General features: G+C 32.2%; 3 protein-coding genes across 3 annotated transcripts; 1 reads left to right on the forward strand and 2 right to left on the reverse strand.

Annotated features, from left to right (window-relative positions):
- Window positions 1-6,441: 6,441 nt before the first annotated feature.
- On the forward strand, window positions 6,442-7,351 carry LOC110039257. The gene has a single exon (XM_020744263.1). The coding sequence runs from the start codon at window positions 6,561-6,563 to the stop codon at window positions 7,200-7,202; it is 642 nt and encodes a 213-aa protein (XP_020599922.1). The 5' UTR covers window positions 6,442-6,560; the 3' UTR covers window positions 7,203-7,351.
- Window positions 7,352-15,378: 8,027 nt separating this feature from the next.
- Window positions 15,379-15,748, reverse strand: LOC110018772 (auxin-responsive protein SAUR71-like). The gene has a single exon (XM_020716208.1). It carries the CDS (start codon window positions 15,733-15,735, stop codon window positions 15,379-15,381), a length of 357 nt encoding a protein of 118 aa, XP_020571867.1. The 5' UTR covers window positions 15,736-15,748.
- A 4,493-nt stretch (window positions 15,749-20,241) lies between these two features.
- Window positions 20,242-22,264, reverse strand: LOC110029543. Its single transcript, XM_020731882.1, has 2 exons — window positions 21,737-22,264; window positions 20,242-20,732 (listed from the first exon to the last, which is right to left on the reverse strand). Exons 1-2 carry the CDS (start codon window positions 21,920-21,922, stop codon window positions 20,256-20,258), a joined length of 663 nt encoding a protein of 220 aa, XP_020587541.1. The 5' UTR covers window positions 21,923-22,264; the 3' UTR covers window positions 20,242-20,255.
- Between the last annotated feature and the right edge of the window lie 625 nt (window positions 22,265-22,889).

Below are 22,889 nucleotides of genomic sequence, written 5' to 3' on the forward strand. Positions count from 1 at the left end.
GAGGGATTTCAGGGGTTGGAGGGAGGGTTGGGGATGGGGGGATTCAGAGGAGCAGGAGATGGAAAGGTGAGGTTTTTGGGAGAAAGATGGGATTTTGGGTTTGGAGCGGAGGGGTTTGGGGAGGGTGGGGGAGGTTATGGAAGTGAGACTTGCCATTTTCGTCTTCTCCCTCTTCTTTCTCTTGATGGGACGAAGAAGATGGAGGGATGAGTGTGGGGAGAAGGGTTAAGGGTTTTTGGGAGTGGAGATAAGGTGGGGTTAGGGGAAGGGTGAGGTGGAGGGAGGCGATTGGATGGGAGCTTATGGAATGGGTGTGGAGTATGGAGGTGAGATATTGATTGAAGATTCGTGGATGTGGTGGGTTTGGAGAGGATTAAGTTTTCATATTTTTAGGCTTTATTTTATATTTTCTTATTAATGCTTTTTTATTGAACATAATGTGTATTTTGTTTTTCAAGAGATTAATAATTTATTATATGATATTTGTATTAATATTGATTATGAGTAGTCTTGAATATTACTTAATTTAATGATAAAAATATTTTGATATTTACATAAAATAAGATAAATGAAAAGAAAATTCTAATCACTTTCTATATTTTTATCCACATTATTGTTACTACATATGTATGATGATATTCTATCAAAATAAATATAATTTAATGAAAATCATGCTCACTTCTAAAGTTTGTCTTGCCTTACTTTCACTAAAGATGCTTTATAATTCACTTGAAAAAATGTATATTCCTTAAATTTTTTTTAAATTAAAAAAAAATGTAACCTATATATAGCTACCTTAACATGTCCTTCCATTTTTTTTCAACTAGTTTATGCATATAGGAATGAGTCGTTCATCAAAATTTCTATCACATAATTAGAAAGTAAAATCAATTAATTTTCAATTTTAATTATGTTGCAACTATTAAATTTAGTAGTTTAAAAGAAAATAAAAAATTAAATATAATCATTCATTATTAAAACATTACTACAAGCAAGAAAGTTTATAGCAAATTTTTATATCTAACTTCACACAAAAAAACTCGCATACAAACAATTAAATGAAAAGAACACAAGAGATGCCAAAGATTTTAATCCAAATTCAAAAAGAGAAAAAATAATGGGAACAAGTTACTATGTAAATTGACATTAAAATAATTTGCTCCTCTTTCTAAGAAGATTATTCCACAAATTTGAAAATGCACTACAAGCTCGATCACTTGTGATTGTGGTAAAAATTGTGAAGTGAAGGGGGAGATCAAATAATGATGAGCAAACAATAATAATCAGAACATAGATCTAGTGACTACAAATATTGGACATTAGCAGAAATATAAACAAACTTAATAAGTTGTATAGCTATGAGCAGCACGACACCAAGCATGGGTTTCTAACACTGCATCATCTGACCATGGCAACCGAGTGGCATTGATCAGATGATAATGGCGACTTGCAATGATCTCTAGAGTTCTTTAAGGTTCTAATTAAGTTCTTTTCAATTTCAAAGTTTGATCTCTTTCACATTAAGAATGAGAGTTCATCCATATTTTTTAAGAGTAGCATTCAAGTTATTGTTGGTGAAAACTCTCAAAATATTTCCTTGTTGATCCCTAATATTTATTATGATAACATATCATTCAATAACCATTCAAGCGATTTAATAATCTTAAGATAGAAAATGACTTTAATCTCATTTGATTTCTCTCTTCAAGTCCTTTGATTTGATAATATGCATGGAATGTTCTACCCTTCAATTAATATCTCAATATTTTCAATCACATTTTAACTACTTGATTTGGCTTATTTGAACTTTAGTTTTATACTTTTGATGTCTTTGGGATTGCCTAATCAAAGTTTCTATTTGGTTGTAAGTCTATTGAAATTAGAGTTTGAATGCTAATGAATTTACCTTTGAAAACTTCAATTATAATATCGCATCAAGATATAGGCTTCATTGGATGGATTTTCTACTAATGTATCATTTGCACACTTATATTAGACATCAAAAATTGTATCTTCAAAAAATTTATGTTATGCTTTCAAAAAAACTATGGCATAAAAAACTGTAATTTCAAAAATATTTCAAACATGATCATTTTCTAGCATCAATCTAGACATTCTCTTAAGATAGTGAACTACATAAATACTACAGCTCTTACTTTCACATTTTCTTAAGTTGGTGCATTAATTTGACAGAATATTATCAAAAAATTTCGATTTAAAATTTTGAAATTGCTCAAAGTCGATTATAGAGGTTCAATCAAGCTAAAAAAAATTCAAAATTGAGTCTAGTGTATAAAAAAATTATTTTAGGGACTTAAAAAATGTTGAGATTAAAATATATAGACTCAAATTTTGGGTCAAAGTGGGTTAAGCCAATTGGTGCCACCGATGTCAGCTCTCGCACACGCAACTACAATAACCAACTTTTTCTAATAAACATGTTTAGATTGTTTTATAATTAAATAGTGATTCTTAATGATTAAGAAACTCAAAATTTTTTAAAATATTAAAAAAATATATAATAAAAAATTTTAGATGATCTTTGTTGTTTATTAGGCTACAAAGCTTAAAAGACATGCAGCTAGTCTTAGAAATGAATTATTATAGGGGTTACTTGGTTATAAGAATATAAAAATTAGGTGGATTTTAAATAAAATGTAAAATCAAAATATTTGGAATAATATGTGGTTATTACTTGTTTGTAAAATAAATTTATGAGTTTGATTTCTTATGCCAATGCCAAACATGTTTGAAGTAATTTTTTTTTTTTTTCACAAGAGAAAATCGAGCTTGTAACGAACGAAAAATTCTTCAACATTATTCGTGATTTTTTGCACGTATATGTCCTCTCTTTTGATTGCTTTGCTTAAATAAACTTATTACTTAATATTATTTCAATCAAAATACTAACATTCTAATATATGTCAACATACAAACTTATGATAGCACAAACCTCCAATAATCTTTAATTATAAACTACAATAACTATCATCATTCTTTCACACAATTAAATTTTGACTCGAGTAATCATCCATTACATAGGCCTTAAACTATAAAAATAAAATAATATTCACTTTGATGTGTCTAATTTGGCTATTTTTTATACAAATTTATGATTGACTAACTATTAATTTGTGTGGTTATTGTTATAACAATTCTAAAGACATTAAAAACTCAACATCTATGTCAAAATCTTCTAAAAATAATTTTAAACGTCCACATAAACAACCGAGATGTGTTTGGTGGTCTTTAATGCAAAAAAGTCTCAAACTTTATCATTTGTATTGCATGGAAATATAAACTAACCTAAAGTTGACATATTAGGCTCATCACGTACAGCAAAATTGTAATGCAATTCATGTAGAACTTTGAGTTTGATTATTGTTTTTGGCACAAAATTTGAATAGATTATTGTGTTCTAAGAAATTCTTGGTGATAGAGTGATAGGTGAATGTTTTAGTGTTTGCACAAATATCTAACACACAGAGATAAAGAAACTGTTAAAAAAGGAAAAACTATGGGATATAGCACAGTTAAAGTAATCCACTATATATTTCAAAGTAGAGAGTTTTGTTTTTCTCTCTAAGTGTGTTACAAAGTTTTGACTAAGTTATGAAAATCAAACAACAACAATCTAAGAATGATGACTTGGCTACAACAACTATTAGTGGTATTCAATGATGATCTCTGATAGTCATGAATTTTTTGTTCACTTTAAGAGTGTAAACTAAGTTTTGAGCTTTCTCACTCAATTTTCATATTTAAAATGATGTCCTACTTATGAAGTTTTGATAGGAGTGTTTTTATAAATTTAGTCAAAATCTCATAACACTCCATAAGACCATATATGTTGATTCATTTGATCATTAATTATTATTTTTAGCATTTAAGCAACTTAATCACATCCAAAATTGAGTGAACATTGGCTTGCTAGGTTCTTCTCTTCGAGAAACTCAACTTGATTATGAACATCATTTAACCTTTCAATTAATGTTTCAAAGCATTCAATCATATTTCAAGTATTTGATTTGTTCTCATTTAACTAGAACGGAATTGCTTTTAGTGTCATTGGATTCGTATTATTCAGATGTTTTATTTGGCTATTGAAGCTTGAATGCTTTTGAATTTAATTCTTTTTTTTTTTTTGTTAAACATAAATCGAGAGTCATGCTTGATCAATTGGATTTTTCAATCACATATTATGGGTAATTTCACCAATTAATACATGTGCGCGCAAAATCATTCATAAATTTTAGTCTTCATAAAAATAACATAAAAATGAAATCTCTATTGTTATACTTTATGTTTATTATGCTTAAATAATTAGACAAAGAAATTTAATTATGTTTTAATTTCATATATACTTCATAATTCATATTATAAGTGCAAATACAATCTTAAGAAAATGATAATAATAATTACACAAATTTTCATCTACAAAAATTATGCCAATATCACACTAAATTAATTTATGACTGCAAAAATATCATTGTTAATGTATGGTCATATAGCCATCAACTTAGTCAAAGTTTATATATAGGCCAGCATGTCTCGTCATTGAATCAAAGTTAGAGCTAACTAATTGTCATCTCTGCAACATCCACGGTACTAGGTAGACCACTCCTTAACCCTCCTACAATATTCGTTGATTTATAGCTTGATCATAGTTGTGTAACAGCTTGTGAGTTCGGAGACAGTCATTAACTAATTCACCAACTAGTCTGCTCAGACAAAGTCAATCTACAACACACCTGGACGTCTTACAAAACCACAAGACGTGCTACATCATAATATATTTTCATTTATTATCATCTTCTTCATGTGCATTCAATCATATAAGGTAATTACTATCGCCCCAAGTCTATAAGTTTAAGTTCAAGGTTGAGACTCAGTACACACTTATGAATACCAAACCTATTTGTACTTTCAATGTATTTATTTATTTTGTACAATAAAAATATGAGAGCTTCTCAATAGTGCTCTTCTAAGCTCTATTTCTCTCTCTATGTAAATGATGTGGGCTCTTAGACAATTAAAGATCCAACATCCACTAAAGTGAGTATTTTTATCTAAGTGATATGGGCCCACATATACTCTATGATCAAACACAACATAATTATTTTCTAATTAATAAAAAGTATGATATATTTTATTATAATATTAAACTAATTTAATTTTAACTGAAACTAAACAGGATAAACATTTTGTTATAAAAATATATAAATTGATCGTATAATCACATAAATAAATGAATCAAAGTATAAATTTCATGCATTATAAATGTTTTTAATCATGAAAAAACAATAATTTATATATTTAATCTCTTTTAAAATGCAAGTAAAGAAAATACAATTGCATTTAGAAGATAATTCATAGTATCACTACACTTTCTTAAGGATTATTATACATAAGAACTTAACTATAATAATAGGATCCTTAAAACTATTAAAATCTTCAATATCTGCGCTGACAATAAACAATTAGAATAATTTACTTATTTGACAATTAGGAGTGTCTAACTAGGGACTCGGGACTCAGCTGGTGTCGACTTGTTAAAAAATATCATTTTCGTGCTCAAACACACTTTTGTGTTCGAAATATAAACGAGCCGAACACGAACTGTTCGCGAACAAAGAATCGTTTTGAGAACACCAATCACGCAACCCTATTGTGTAAAGGTTTGGGACTTGATTTAAATCTTATTGTTTATATCAAGCGTATGTATATATGTATGTATGTATGTATGTGTGTGCATGTATGTATATATGTATGTATGTATGTATGTGTGTGCATGTATGTGTGTGTATGTGCGTGCGCGCACGTTTATTGGTGCAGCCTCTGGCATAAGTCCCTCGGGCCAGGGGTTTGAACCTCGTGACGCGGGTTCTTCGGATCAATTAAAGCACACATGAGTTTCGACTCAAATGTTGGAAGCGTTATTTGAGGCCCACCGGACCAAATAACGATTCTTTTTTTAATATATATATATATATATATTATATATATATATATATATATATATATATATATATATCGAGAGCCAAAACAAGCACAACACAAGCGCCCTCGGCGAACAACGAACCATTTTGACAGCTCTAGTGACAATGAGTGAGGAAATCGTGATTAGAATGCGCTTTAAATGTAGTGCTTAAAATCCAGCAGTGCAAAAATCAACCAAACAGGAGTTAGGGCTTACATCGGATTCCGGCTAACCCTAATCCGAACGTTGGCCCATTGTAGATGAGAAATCCATTTTTAGAATCCAAGTTAACCCAGTAACTTATGGTTTTTTTACAGATCAAGCCAGGAAAGTCGACCGTTGTGCATTCAAATTTAGGATTCCAGGCAATTCCGTTATTCCCTTGAACTGCAGGGTCATTTTAGTCCTTATATCTCTGATTTGACCGTTGCTGTTAAAATAAAAATGAGACATTTCAATTTCAAATTCGACCGTTATCCATCCATTCATTATTCCTCATTTCTTCCATCTACTTACCGAAACCATCCCCCTCTTCCTCCATTGAAAGAAAACAAATCTTTTCGGAGAAAAGGGAGAAAAGATGATGACGACAACCGCAGCCATCTCTTCTCCTCGCAGAGAAACCAACACCGCCAAAGCTCCTCACCCTCTCCACCAAATCGCAGAGAACCCAACCCACAAGCTCCTCCTCAAGCAATGGCTCAAAGAAGAAGAACTAATCTCCCACCGCACCGCCCTCAAAGAATCCCAACTCGATTCCGTCCGCCGTGAAATTATAGCCCTCAGCTGCGCCTTCTTCTTATTCCACTCCCTTTCGCTCATCCTTCTCTTCTCCATGGCAGCCCGGCAACCAGTCACGGCATGCCGCCGCTCATGGATTCCCTGTCTCTGCTCCCTCCTCTGTTCCATGACCATTGTTTGGGCAATAAGATACAAAGCCGACACCGAAAGCCACCTCGAAAAGCTTCTTGAAAGGGAAAAGGAGGATGGCCTGTTACTTGGAAAGTGTGTGGAAGAACTGAAGAGAAAAGGGGCAGAGTTTGATCTGTTGAAGGAGGTGGATGCGCTGAGAAGGGCGAAGAGCTTGAGGGTGGAGGCGAAGGGGAATGGGATTGGCGTGGCTAAAAGATGGTCGAAGAAAGATTTTGTTTTGATGTTCTTCTTTGCAGCAGCTTGTGGGGTTTTGGGATTGATAAGGTTTGTACTTTGTAGCCGTTATTAAATAATGGCTGTTTAGGACTTTCAGAGGGTTTTTTGGGTTCTTCAATTATTCTGAGGTTTTTGGGAATTCATAGCAGAATGTTTTGTTCTGCGGATTTCTAACTATTTCTTTGCTTTGAAGTTTATGTAATAAGTTATACTTAGGCTCTGTTTCTCAGCAAATTTTAATAAAGATTGAACCTTGTTTTAATTTAAATCTCAGAAGTGCTCTCTCTATCTCTCTTTTATGTCCAGCTCTTTGAGTCTTATCAGCTTATTAGATCTCATTTTTTACACGATTTCCGTCTGGTCTTTGCTCTCCTTTAGTTATATCAATCTCTGCATTACTCTCTTTCCTCTGCTCTCCCCATGTTTCTGTCGCCCTAGACGTTGAAAAATGCAGAATAGTTTTTGCAGGGAAGGGTTGGTCAATTTTAGGTAATAGAGTTATTTAATATTTAATGAATATTTGCAATGTTAATTTAAGATTATATTTGTGTTGATAAGTCAATTATAACAATATAAAGTAAGATTAATTCAAGTAAGTATGATTAAAGACTGTTAATTTGCTCAAGAGACATGACAAAGTATGTAATTTGCTCATTTTTATCGATTAATTTGCTGAGATTACACAAGAAATAAGTCTGATGCTGTTAGAATGACAAAACTGAACACAAAACCCCTACGGAAAGATGATCTACGAAAACTGAAATACCCCCCATACTCACTTAAGCATCGATTGGGCTACGATAGGCGTTATCAAAGATGATGGTGTTCTTGTAACAAAAAAAATGTATTAATCATCCATGATGGTGTTCTCATGATTATATTGAGGGTCATCTCATGATGGTGTTCTTGTAACATACAAAAAGATGTATTAATCATCCAAACATTATACAAAATCTTGTAATGTACAAAAAATGTATTAATAATCCAAAAATTGTACAATATTTAACTTCTAGTGAATCAAAACATTTTATTCTTTCTAACTCTTTATTACTTGGGTGTGTTTGTCCACCAATAAATCTGAGTTCAACAATTATTTGGATTAAAAAAAATTTAATATTATGCTCTAGAAATTTATATTGATTTTTAGATCTGTTCATTGACAATCAATTCACTAAAAAGATACACCCTATGGTGTGGGAATGACAAACCCTATACTAAAAAACACCAAGTCTAATTAAATGATCTCGCCTGCTCTGCCATAGGTCTTGATTGGGCTGACATTGGTGTTAGCAAGACATTGGTGTTAGCAAGACAGTGGTGTTAGCGAAGGGCATTGGTGTTAGTGAAGATGATCTGGCAAAATGAAAAAACTATGAACTGTTAAGAAAATTAGGGCGAAGAAAAACAATAATGACACAAATCCAGGAGAACACAGAGATTTAACGAGGTTCGACAAAGATGCCTACGTCCTCGGGAGCAGAGCGGCGACCTCCTTTTCAATATTCAGAAAAGAATACAAAATACACTATTCAGCTCCCTCGAAGACCTAGGATTACAAACAAGTTTATTTATAATCCTAGAGTAAACCCTACAGTACAATATGTAAATCTCAAATTACCCCTGTACCGTATAGCCCCAACCCACATAACGCAACTTCCCGATTTGGACAGATTCTTCCACTCCGCTCCGCTTCGTTCCAGCATCTGTCCCTATATGGTATATAACCTAATTTCTCAACATGAACAATAAACAATGTAAGCCATACATGAATATTGTAATTCCCCACTTCAAGATAAAAAAAAAAGACAATAAAGATTAAATAGATATAATTTGGGATATTGAGCGTCATATTTGTTTTATTGTAATGTTTGTAACATACGAGTCAACATTATATATCTTCTAATGAATCTCTCTCTATATATAACATTTTACTTCTTTCTAATTCTTTGCTTGAGGGCGCAAGTCCACGAACAAATCAGGATCTAACAGCTATTTGAATTTTTTTTTTTTTTTTTTGTTATTCTGCTCAATAAATTTATAATTGCTTTATATTTGTTCATGACAGAAATTTCTTTCAAGTTTCTTTGCTTTTCACAATTTATGCAAAACAAAAGTTATATGTTTTCACAGTATTATTATTATTATTATTCTCAAATTTACCTTGCTTTCACAATTTATTCTTATTACTGAATAGAATAGTCTCTCTCAACATCTACCACATGAAACTAAAATTTGTTTTCATTCTGAAATTCTTAAAACAACATTCTTCATCTCTTCCATCCTACTGGTAATAAAAGCCCCTTTAGCTTCTCATCTTTCCATGAAAAACCACTACTAACATTTTCATACAGATATACAACAACATCATTCTTATGTCAATGTTCATAGAAATATAAATAAGTACAATCACCAACTCTATATACACACATTTAACAAACCAAATAATAGCAGTAAACAATCTCTTATCACCTCAAACCAAACAAAACATAGAACAGAACAAAAAACAGAGATCAATCATCTCTGCAGCAAAATACAAGCTTCAAACATTCTCAGATCCCACCTTCTCATTCTCACGAGCAGGAGACCGAACGGCTCCAGGAGGGATCGTCGGCACGCCATAGATCTGTGCTCCGACACCGGTCCTCATTTCCTGCCTCCCTTTTGCTCGGCCCAGAAAATAGCAGCCGAAAGCAAGTAAGATGGAGAAGATGATCAGAGGGTAGCCCCATTCCCTCTTTCCTTTTGAAGCTATTGGTAGAAGAAGAAGATTCAGAGAGAATTTTGCTAACTGAATAGTTAAAGAGCAGAATCTGAAGCAAGGCATACCTTTAGAGTGGGAGAGCTTCAAGTTTCTTAAATCAGAAAAACGAACTGTGGTGTTTTGTTTGTATTTGGAGGCAGAAACCATGACCGTTGAGGTAACGTTCGAATTCATTTAAAGTTTGTACTAGTCTTCGTTGGGATAAAAACTTAAATTTTATTTTTACATTTATACCTCCCAAAATCCTCCATATCACATAAAAATATATCACTATTTTAATTTTTAAAAACTGGAAAACATCTTTTTATGTATTTCTGTGAAGTGGTGACATTTATAAATATTGAAGTGTAGGTGTTAGATCTATAAATACATAGGAATTGAGTGGTATTTATGCAAATCTACCTTCTTTGTTTTATAAAACATGGAGTTGTTGAGAACTAAAAAATATTGTGCTGAGCTGGGTAGGCAAGTGGCAATATGAACAGAAACTTCTCTCTGGCTGAAGGCCTTGTTAGGGCTGTCAAAACAGTTGTTATTCTTGAATAGCTCGCGAGTATCTCGTATTCAATTTATTCGCTAAACAAATAAGCTGAACATAAATATTTTTTTTGTACTCGATATATAATGAGCCAAACACGAGCGGACAAAAATTTGACAATCAATTAAAATTATTAAGTAAAAAATATATTAAACTTTGTTTAAATCAATATTTTAGCATAGATAATAAGGTTTGAATCTAGTCCCTATCCTTAAAATCCTACGGTTGTGTGACTAGATATCAAAATGACTCGTTGTTCGTGAAAAGCCCATATTCGGCTTGCTAAGCAAATGAGCTGAATACGAACAATTTTTTTGCGCTCGATATATTAATTAGTCAAACACAAGCAATAATAATTTTTAACGAACCAAACATGAGCCGAGCCTGGGCTCGTTCCCGCTCGAGTTATTTACACCTCTAGGCCACGTTCTTATATAAAAAAAATTAATATGATTTTAAAGACAATTACTAATTTGCAAATACATTTACTACATTACTAAAAAGCAAATATTATTATACTGGTTTTTTTTTTAAATTAAATTATTATTGAATTTTAAATACAAGTATTAATTTTCTATAAGTTATTTTCAAATAGGCAGTTCAAATAGATTTTTAGAAAATTAAATTACAATTTTTTTAACAAATAACAACAATAATAATAATATATGAAACTAAACTTTATTTCCAAAAAAAAATTTATATAAAATAATAAAAAAAAAATACAGAACTAGCATTTAAGTTTACTTTAGAAATTATTCATAAGCTAAATATTTTTTTTTTTGAAAAAAAGGCTAATATAGTTTATCTGAATTATGAAAGGTTGCATTTTAGAAAATTTCCATAAGTATTTACCTTATTATTTTCATGACCCCACTTTTCTATGATACTGACAATAGACTTAAATTTTGCGCATTTGCATACATGTCCCCCAATTTCTATGTATTTGCATGTCTAATACCTTACCTCTGCCTTCCATATTTATAAGACCCAAAGCTTTCATATCACGTCAAAAATATCATTATCTTAACCTTTAAAAATGAAATGTGTATAACATAAATGTAAAAAAAATTAAAGTTAATTATTTGATATGTAAACCTATAAGAAATAAGTTTAATTAAAAGTTAATTTTTAATGAATCTATTCATGCAAAATATAGAAATGATAAAAAAAAAAACAAATAATCAAGATAAGAGGGTGTTAATATGCATCATAAAGAGGACTAAGGCCATAGTCCTATAAATGATTAAAAAATGATGAATTTGCGAGTCATCCAAAAATGCCTATAAAGGCAAATAACATTATGAAACAAGTTATAGCAAATAAGTTAATGATGGATATGATTTGAATACTATATATTTGACCAAATTTAAAATTCACAATTTCTTTATTGAAATATATATATTTTTTATTGGTATTTATTTGTTGGAATTTATATGGCTAAAACTGAAAATTTCAATTTTAAATGAGAGGTTTGATGATATTGTCGATAAGGGAAGACCGATTATGCTTTATATTAGAAAAAAAAATTAATATATCTTAAGCATAGTTTTTGAAGACATACCACGAATAAGCATTTATTCGTGGCAAAGAGGTTGAGAATGTAATTTTCTATAGTGAGATCGTGGGTTTGAATGATGCATATTGCCCTTTGAGCTCACCTCTCGGAGAAAAAAAATTATAGGCCAAATATTTAATGGCAAAAAATACAAAAATTAGATTGATTATTTCATATATATATATATATATATATGTATGTATATGTGTGTGTGTGTGTGTGTGTGTGTGTGTGTGTGTGTGTGTGTGTGTGTGTGTGTGTGTGTGTGTGTGTGTGTGTGTGTGTGTGTGTGTGTGTGTGTGTGTGTGTGTGTGTGTGTGTGTGTGTGTGTGAGCTTTATCAATTGGATTGGAGTGAAAATTATGTGTTTTGTGTTTGAATATTGGCATTGATTGAGTCGTGATTTATCATTTTAGTGTTTTATATAAATTCAACACCCAAAAAAATAAGAAAATATTGAGAATTGGACGCCACATAATTTTAACGTGGAAAAACTTTGTAAGGGAAAAAACACGGGGACTAGCCCAATCAAAGTAATCAACTATATATTTATAGTTCTCTCATGACATGAAGAACGTTGTTGCAATCTTGCAATAAAAACTATACTGGCTCTTATATAGCTAAAAAAATTACAAGTGTTAGTAAATTCAATAACAACTATAATTTGATAATAATGGTTGCAAGCAGTGGTTACCAAGTGTTGGTGTTAAGTGACGACAGGTGGTGATGGCAGGCAATAATTGACGGTGGTTGGCAACTATGTAGGTTCGTGTTTGATGGTGGTTGGAGCTTGGAGGTTACAGAGGTGATGGCTACTCGATGGGTCTTCTCTCCATTCAGGCTTTGGAATTTCACTTCTCTTTCTTCTTCTCCACACATTCCAAGTGAAAGAGAAAGGGCCTAATTCTTGCTTTATGGGGAGGGGCATTTTGGTCTTTTAACGCATAACTTCCCCATTTACATGATCAGACGGTTCATGCAAATGTAACCCTTGATCTTAGGTAAATTTTTAAGTACTTGGGCACTTTAGTGACTTCGGAATTAAGTGATCTTAGGCTCGTTGGATTTCTCTCTCTGAGATACTCGAATCGAATATGTAAATTTTGAAGTTTATCTGACTATTCAATTGAGAATCCAAAGCCTTCAATTGTGCTTCAACGACTTGGTATGGGCTTTACTAGACTCAAATTGAACCGATTTTAGAGTCAGTGGGTTTGTCTTGCCAAGATTCTGAGTTTGAGTATAATTTTCATGAAATTACAGCTTGGATGACCGTAAATTTGTGTTTGGAATATTCCTTGCTCAAAATACTTCAAGAATAGTGTCTGGTGATAAAAAATTATTAATGGCAGATCACTATCCAAACTTAGTCCAAGAGTTTCATTCATAGATTTAAATCATGGCGTGCGATTATGATGTATTTATATTTTTAACAACTAAAATTTCATTTTCAGATACATAATATTCAAATCTTTAATAATCAATTATCTCTACTCTTTTCCTCGCTCATTCAAATGAAGAATGAGGGCCTATTTAAATTTTTTCAGAGAGATGATTTGATAAATTTAATCATGATCTCTTCATGGGTCCACATTGATTTTCTACCTCTTATAGAGTGAGAAACACAAACCCCTTCGTTTGTAAGGAGATTGCAGCTTATCAAGACTAAATATGCAGCAAAGATTGATTCATATGTAATCATAAACTCGTGCACTCACATGATCAAATATAGAGGGCCTCGGCTATGACCTCATAGTCAGAGACAAAGCTCTTAGGTAGGTCGATAATTTCATTTATTATTATTATTATTATTATTATTATTATTATTATTATTATTATTATTATTATTATTATTATTATTATTATTATTATTATTATTATTATTATTATTATTATTATTATTATTATTATTATTATTATTATTATTATTATTATTATTATTATTATTGTGAGATTTCATCTAATTTGATCAATATATCAAAATCTTATGAGCATATCTTCTTTTTCTTATCATTCCTTAAAAGAGCACAAAATAACTACAAAAATTTGGGAGCAACTTTCACCTTTATAATTGTAAGGATATGCTTGAGCTATTTTTAAGACATATTATTAATTTCAAGTATTCAAGTATTAATCTCCAATATCATATAATTATTGAAGCAATTGCATGCTCACCACCCAATTCTTATAATATTACTAAATTATTAGATAATATATTAAATTTATTCGACAATATATATATATATATAGGGTCCCATATTGTATGTGAGTTTATACAACCTGCAAGAGATATGTGAAGCTGGTTAGGGAACGAGAGTGGATGCATTCTCTAAGCTTGAATTCACAAATGAGCCCCTCCAAAAGAATGGAAGAGATGTTATGGGAGAATATTGATTGATCTTCCAAGAGAGAGAGACCCCTTCCTAAATATATAGAGAGGAAAAAATCAAATCCTGAGCCACGAACTACGAACCTTGTTGACAATGACTCTATGAAAATATGGTAACGAGGATATCAAACCGCTAATAAATGGTCAGGGGTGAATATCAACCCTTTAACTATGATCCTAACTTCGACCGCCTGCCAATCACGAGGACCACCAGCTAGACGAACTGAGTGGACTAGTTTGTCGAGTGAGCTATTCTTGACTCCTATGAATGCAGAATGTGGCACATTAACACTTGAAGTTGTATAGATATGTCACTTCTACATATCAATTCGACATGTTAACTTCACGAGACTATCCGACAGGTTAAATAATCTCAGTAGGTCTGCATCATTTGCTTCCTTAGAGATCAACTAGATGTTGGATGGGCTAGGAGATTGGCACACACCCTTTGTATAGATCGATGTCACTTCAGCAGATCAAGCCAACAGGTTAATTTGACAAAACTACCCAATAAGTCAACGAATGGTAATCCTAACAGAATTGCAGAATGTATGGACTGAGCCTGACGATGGAGCATGCATCATGCGATTCCTTAGAGATCCATTAATTGTAGAATGGGCTTGAGGGCCAATTTACCCCGCTGTTGGCCCAATTTACCCTTTAGTTGGACCATGATGGCCAATTATGATAAATATATATACACACGCACATGCTTCTATATAATTTTTTTTCTTTTGATTTTTAATATCCGTTACAATTTTCAAAATAAGTTAGTTAAAACATCACGAGATAATTAGGAACCCAAACAGAAGAGCAGAGAAACAAAAATTGGGGCAGCTTGTGTGTTTCAGGATAAACAGTTTATCCTGAAACACGGTCCACGGGTCTACCGCGGAGTTCGACTCACAGCATGCCTTTAGTCTAAAAATGAAACCGAATTTTCGGATAAACAGACAAAATGTGCGATCCAAAAGGTGCCGCAGCGTTTTCAAAAACGCCCATGCACTTATAAGCTACCCTCTTTTCCCTTATCGCCGGAATATTTACCCGAGAGTGACCGGAGCACGCTGCAGAATAGCTGAACGGAGCATGGAATCCGCAGCACGCCGGTGTGCTCGTAACCGTACTCCTCCGCCGATCGCCGGAGCAGCTCTGTAAAGGCGGGGCGGCCGAGAAGCTCCACCGCAACGGCGAACAACTCCATCTCCTCCCCAACAAATACTGGCAGGTGTCCCGGTGGAACCACCGACCGCCATCGTATCAGCCGCCGGCGTATGCCGCCAGCGCGTATTTTGGTCGTTTTCAGCCGTTCGTATCGCGTGATGTCCAAAAACTTTAGCAGCCGTTGGATTATGTTCCTCATTTCTGGCGCTCGAGATCTAAGGAGAGAAGAGGAGAAGCAGGGGAGCGAGGAGTGCACAGGGGATTCTTTCGTTCTTATATGATAACTGCTGCAGATAAAAAAATAAACAAAAAATACATAAATTATTGAAAATAAGGGCTGGAATTAAGAAAAAAATTAGTACGGAACAGCAAAGTAGCCGAGCTTGAGCGAGCTGAAGGTTGGCTAGTGTTCGGCTCATTCGAAATTGACTCGTGTTCGAAATCGGCTCGTGAACAGTGCGTTCGTGTTTGACCCGATTTAAATATTTATGTTCGTGTTCGACTCGAAATTGGCTCTTTAAAATTAAATTAAAAAAATAAATGTAAAGTATTGGATTCGAACCTGAACCAAATGAATACAAAAAAAATGCATAACCACATTACCAAACGAGTAGTTACATTTTAATCTCAGAAATAAATATATATAATATATTACTATATAAATAGTATATGTAATATACTATTATATAAGTAATTATATATTTTTCTTATTTCGAGCTAAAACGAGCCGAACACGAGCGAACAAAGAGTTGTTCGTGTTTGGCTCGTTTATAATTCGAGCTTTAAAAATTTGTTCATGTTCGGCATGTTTACTTAACGAACGAGTCAAACACGAGCTACTTAACGAGCCGGACCCAAATTCTTCGTGAACAACAAGCTATTTTGACAGCCCTACAGCTATATATATACAATTAAATCCATAATATATTAGCACTTGAAATATTATTATTTATAAAATTTAAGGTGATATTTTTTAATCTCAAATGGATGTATTTATGCATGCCACAATCAAATTATTTAGAATTTGATAAAAAAGAAAAATATGAGTTATGGTTGATAAAATATAAATAATAGATATAAATAAAATATTAATTATTAATTTAATTGGTTTTTAAAAAGTCATCGGTTATTTGATGCAATTTATTTATCGTTTTTTTCATTGCATTCCTCTTTTCAAAATAAACGACCAAAAAAATGTCGTTAATATAATCATTTATGGAGTTTATTTTAACTCATTATTGTTCGATTATTCATTTAAACCCTAAATCTTCAAAATTTCAGAAATGACACGTTGTCAGAAGCTAAATTGAAAATCTACGACTCATACCATCCACTCGTTCTACAATTTTTTAAGCCCCGTTGGGATTTTTGCGTTTGTTTTTTAAATATATTTATTTAATTTTTTTTTTTCACATATTAAATTTCATGGTCTGAGAATAAATCAAATTGTTTATAAGAAAGTTAATTTTATTTTTTTTTAATTGTTTTAAATATTTTGGAAATTTTAATATTGCTCATTGTCGCCTTTAGGTTTCATTTGAGGGAAAAATTATTTCATACGGACACCACATGCAGAGATGCATCCGGTGTCTGATTTTCACCGTGTGAAGATGTATCTCAGTGGGTCTCGCTTTCAACTTTTTTTTTAAAAAAAAATTTAATTGCGGTGATCGAAGTTAGAGATCTGACACCGCATGCATCTCTGTATACGATGTCCATATAGAATAATTACTCCATCTCAGGAGATGGTAAGATTTTGATCGATTGTAACGAACGTCAACGTTGGCTAAAAATTTTCGTTTAGTGGAATAGTGGGAGACGAATATCGCTCAAAAGTAATTGTCGTAGTGGATAAATTGTCGTAGTGTCAGTTCGTGGCCCGTCTAACAAACTTTATTGCAACATTGGAATTGTCGCTGATGCTCATCATCGATACATAAATTAATTTATTTATTTTTTTAAGAAAATAAAAATATTTTAAGAACTCATAGAAAAATGTTTATTTCCAGTTTTTGGGCACTTCTGGGTTAGTCAAATGCTGAAAAAGAAAGACCCGCTGGACTTGAATGCCAAAGTCGGCCCATTCTACTAAAATCCAATAGATGGCCCATTTGAATCCAAAAACAAATCGACTTGCACTAGTTTGATTTTGGCTGCCACGCAAAATCGATTTTTGAGATTTTACTTTTGCTTTTAATTGTTTTTTTTTTTATATATTTTTTTAAATTGTTTCAGAATAATTGCTCTTGAATGGCTTCTAAGTCCTATAAATAAGGAGTGAAAGGATATATGTTCAGTGAGGTGAGTTTTTTTTTTTTTAATGTTTATTTTTGTAATTTTTAGGTATTTTTTATATATTTTTTTTGTTATTTAGAGTACAAAATTTAGTTTTTTTTTTTTTAAAGGTTCTGAACTTAAATATTTTTTAGTGTTGCTTTGGATTAAAATTTAGTTAATATGAATTTCAAATACTTGAAATTCCTTTCAAATGAATTTAATATATTTTCTTACCAAAATATTAATGACTAATTATTTCCAATATTATTTGTATAAAAGATTTACATTAATCTAATGTATGTACTTAAAACAATTAACATGAGCTCAGAATTTTGCTATTTTAAGTGCATAGAGTGGGATGAGAATATCACTTTTGATTTCGAACATGTCCTGCAACTAAGAAATGAAATGAACACATCACTTGTAATGCTCCCACCCAAAATAGTGTTTCAGGCAATTTTATCTGGAAATCGGCATTGTAATTATTGTTAGATAATGAATGGTTGGTTGGTATGAGATGTTGGCAAAGAGGTCGCGGGTAAACTTGTTCGCACGGATTAATTTTGAATGAGTTTTAACTCGTATATAAGGAGGTGATGAGCAATAACATTACACAAGAAGTTGAGAAATTCTAAGGACAGAGATTTTTTCCTTAAAGAGGTGAGCTTTTTTTTTATGTATCTATTTTTGATATTTTAAAGTATTCTTTTATGTACTTTTTGTTATTATTTTATGTACAAATATTAGATTTATTTTAAGATTCTAAATTAGATTAGTTTTTAGTTTGATTTAAATTAAAAATTTAGTTAATATGACTTTCAAAAATTTGAAATTGTTTATATAAAAGATGAATTTAATATATATTTTTACCAAAAAAATCCTGGATAATTATTTCCATAATTATTTATATGAAAAATTTACATCATTCTAATGTATTTACTTACATCAATTAACATAAAATCAAGATTTTCATTTTTTTTTTAATTATGGTATGAAAATATCACTTATGGCTTCGAATAATGAATGTATCTCTGCAGTTCAACTTTTTTTAAAAAAACCTTTTCACAATTACTGCTAAATAAGGAATGATAGGTTGGTATGAGGTGTTGGTTGGAGCGATTATTGATTGGGGAGGGTGCACGCAGAGCTGCACGCGCCCTCCGATCACAGCCGCACATCGCGGCTGTGTGACAGTGGGACCACTGTCATACAACCGCGATGTGCGGCTGTGATCAGAGGGCGCGCGCAGCTCGCGCCCTCCGCACCTAATAATTAGACGTGTTGGTTGAGAGCTCACAGGGTTAACTTTCACCCATGGATTAATTTTGAAATGACATTTAACTTCTATAAATAGGAAGGTGGTGAGCAATTACATTACACAAAAAGTCGAGAAATTATTAGCAAGTACATGATTTTTATTCAGAAAATGTGGGGGTTTTTTTTTGGATTTATTTTTTCTTATTTTCTTAAAGCAATTTTTCATATATTTTTTTTGTTATTGTTGTATGTACGAACTTCTATATTTTCTCAAGTTTTGGAATTTTTTTAGTTATTAGTTCTACTTTGGATCAAAATTTAGTTTATTTGAATTTCAAAAACATGAAATTGGTTTGAGAAGAACTTATTATATTTTTTACTAAAATATTTTTGCATAAATATCTTTAATATGTTTCATATGAAAGATTTACATCATTATAATGTATTTATTTAAATCAATTAACATGAGCTTAGGCTTTTCTTTTTTAAATTATATAAAGTGAGAAGAGAATATCACTTATGATTTCAAACAATAAATATATTCAAGCATGTTGTATAGCTAAGATGTGGGATGAAAATATCACTTGTGATGCTCCAACTTGTCGCATATATATAACAACCAAGGGACAAATTCCAAATGTGTTATTATACGAGGATATGATTTTTGCAACCAAGACAGAATTACAATGTGCAAAAAAAAAAAAAAAAATTCTTAGTTGATGTTTATTGATTTAATTAAATATATAAGAATTATGTAAATCTTTCATCTAAATGTTTATTTACAAGTGTTTGTGCATCTAACACATCATTTCAAAGCACATTCAATGATTTCCAAAACTTCTATATATATATATATATATATATAAAACAGAACATATATATATGTGTATATTGATTTTCAACAATACAATCCAACAAATCTATTTTTATTTCTCTTATATTTTCAGAACAATACATCAAAACACAAAAGTATTCGTATCGGAAAAAAAAAACTAAGTTGAAGATATTCTTATCAAACTTTACAAAAGAGAAATTTTATGATTATTGAATTTACTCCGAGATGAATGAATATATAAAAATTATTTAAAATTTTTATCTTATTTATCTCAAAATAAATAAAATAAATTTAAAACCTCTCACATAAAAAAAAAATTTGATAAGAAATCACAAGACAATTTTTTTTTTTCAATAAGAAGAGTTGAGATCAAATCTGGGCTTTTTCGGCAAGAAAGGAACCGGCACGTGCGAGTCGCACCGCGGACACCGCGGATTCGCTTTCGATATCAACACGTATAAAAGACAGCTAGGGCAAGCCGCCGCCATCATCCCCCCGGTGAAATCTGAACCACCGTCGTCTTCCTCCGCTAACCCTAGTCGCTTCGCCGACAGAGATGTCGTCGACGATGACGGCGATCCCGAAGGGCAAGCGCTTTCTCCCTCCACTTGCCTTCGATGCGCGCGCTCCAATGCGGACTTCACCTTCTCCAGCGTGCATACGCTTTGGTACTCACCGGAAATTGCTCCGCCGGCGAGCCTTAGATCGAGGAGGGCTGAATCCTCTGGCAAGGAGGTCGGTGAAGATGACGGAGGGGGAAGATTGAGGTCGTGGAGTTTGCGAGAGAGTAGATCGGAGTTTATTTTGTGAAGGTATGTTTTCCCCGACTGCATCCAGAAATGGGAATTAAGCAATTGATCGGATAATTAGGGTTAATCTGTAATATGTTGGGAGATGGTGAGACTGCCGGAGACGGTGGCCGGCGATGGTGAAGCCGATCAACTGCCTCCCGAAATTGGACAAAGTTCGAAAATCAATTTGCATTACAATTTTTTTTTTCTCGAAAAGTGATTGAAATCATCAAATTGATATAAAACGGATTAAAAAATTTTATGGGAGTATAATTATGATTAAATTTTAGAATAATTTGCAATTAATTTTCTCCTTCAAGCTCGTGATTCAAAAGTTTTAGCATTGATTTATTAAAAATCGGTGGATTTAGATGCATACCACATAATTCTTATGCATTTGACTTTAATCCATAAAAATCATAGTGCTCCAACTATTAGCATCAGGCCAAAAATATCACTTATTAAATTTAAAAAATCAAATGCATAAATTTATAATATCAAAATATTATAAATACAAATATAAAATTATAAGTGTTAGATATATAAATCCATAAGAATTGCATGGTAGGACCTAGATTTACTTAAAAAAATATATCAATTGTATCAAGATTAGCATATAGTATAATTACTTAGTAATTTCAAAAGAACTAGTTGTAGCTTGAATATTTCTTCTCAGAAAACTTATTGCCGATGTGAACTATAATTTTCTTACAATTTTAAATTAAGTTGTATTGCAGTGAATTGAATTATTCCGTAATAAACTTACTAGTTATTCAAATTCAAAAGAACAATTAATTAATCCATTGCAAGGAATTCAAGAGGAAACAAAATTTAATTGGATATTATATGAGTATTAACCAACCAATTTCAACTCGAAATCATTCTATTCAACCTTGAGATGAATCAAATTTGACTGTAAATCTGCTTGATCCAATCTCAATTCGTTCAACATGCTCATTCCAATCAATGAACCGATCAAGAATTCGATGCCAATTCGATCGGAATGGCGTCGGATCGAGATTCGGGAACAAGAAAAATACCTTGAGATCGAGGCGGCGCTCCCATCCGGAGGGAACTTGTAGGTCAAGATCAAGCTCCGTCGAGGGCCCGACGGCGACCGCACCGCCGCCGAGGAGATCACGTGTCAAGAGTCCCCTTCGCTTCCCATCAGCATCCTCTCTCCCCACCTCCATGATTCGCACGATCGAAGTCACGTCGGCGGCCATTAACGCTCCTGAAGCTAGGATTTGCTTATTTCACGAAGAGCAGAGGGAGAGGAAGAAGACGAAGAGCTGTAGAGGGTTACTGAAAGGGTCGCGGGAATAAATAAGGGCTTTTGGGGACGAGGAAATCTAGCCAGACAGCGAGAGAAGGGCAGATGTGTAATTTAAAGGTTTAAATTTTGTAAAAATGGTGTTATTTCTGTCATTGAAATTGGATGAGTGTGGGGGCAGTTTAGTCATTTAATGCAGAGGGGGAAGTACCAGCGTTGAAGTTACAAAGGCTTTTTGGTTGAGGCATTCTTCATTGCTCTTCATTCAATAATAAATGAATATCATGAGGGGTTTGATGAGATGAACTTTAATGTTTACCATTTTTTTTTTTATATGCATGGATTCTAGGATGGATCTACACTAATAAATGGTAAATATATTTGATCATCATTTTCTTAATTTTTATGAGTAACATCCAATTAGTTTAGATGAATTAACAAATTCATGTATTAATGAAGGATTATATTGCAAAATTATTTATTTTTTTATATAAATTATTAAGTCATACATTCATTAATTTTTGTAAAGTTATTGAGATTTGATCGAATTTAAATTTTATGAAATTATATTGAAAATTAATGTAATGTATCACGATGGTGATGATGATATCATCTACATTATAAAATCATTCAACATAGAAACATTTTATGGCAATGAGCTGATTGGAATGACAATTGATAAATCAAGTTTGATAGTTCGAGATGGCCAAACTTGATGATGCAGTGGTGACCTATTATGGGTGGTTTTTGTTACATATTTGGCTTATAGAGGAGCCTGGTCTACTAAACACTTTTCTTTAGTAATTAACAATTTTGCATGTTGAATTATAATAAAATTTATTTAATTTTGAGTGTTTCATCCAAATAGATCTAAAATTTTATGATTTTAAAAGCCCCCTACGAGCATTTGATTCAAGAGT

This window comes from Phalaenopsis equestris, unplaced genomic scaffold, assembly GCF_001263595.1.
Source record: "Phalaenopsis equestris unplaced genomic scaffold, ASM126359v1 Scaffold000002, whole genome shotgun sequence".
NCBI lineage: Eukaryota > Viridiplantae > Streptophyta > Magnoliopsida > Asparagales > Orchidaceae > Phalaenopsis > Phalaenopsis equestris.

Bases quoted from the DNA above. Each gene is read 5' to 3' on its own strand.
- LOC110029543 (XM_020731882.1), bottom strand. From the start codon at position 21,922: ATGGCCGCCGACGTGACTTCGATCGTGCGAATCATGGAGGTGGGGAGA. The intron at 20,733-21,736 runs GTATTTTTCTTG...TTCTGGATGCAG, and splicing joins AGCGCCGCCTCGATCTCAAG to TCGGGGAAAACATACCTTCA.
- LOC110018772 (XM_020716208.1), bottom strand. From the start codon at position 15,735: ATGAGGAACATAATCCAACGGCTGCTAAAGTTTTTGGACATCACGCGA.
- LOC110039257 (XM_020744263.1), top strand. From the start codon at position 6,561: ATGATGACGACAACCGCAGCCATCTCTTCTCCTCGCAGAGAAACCAAC.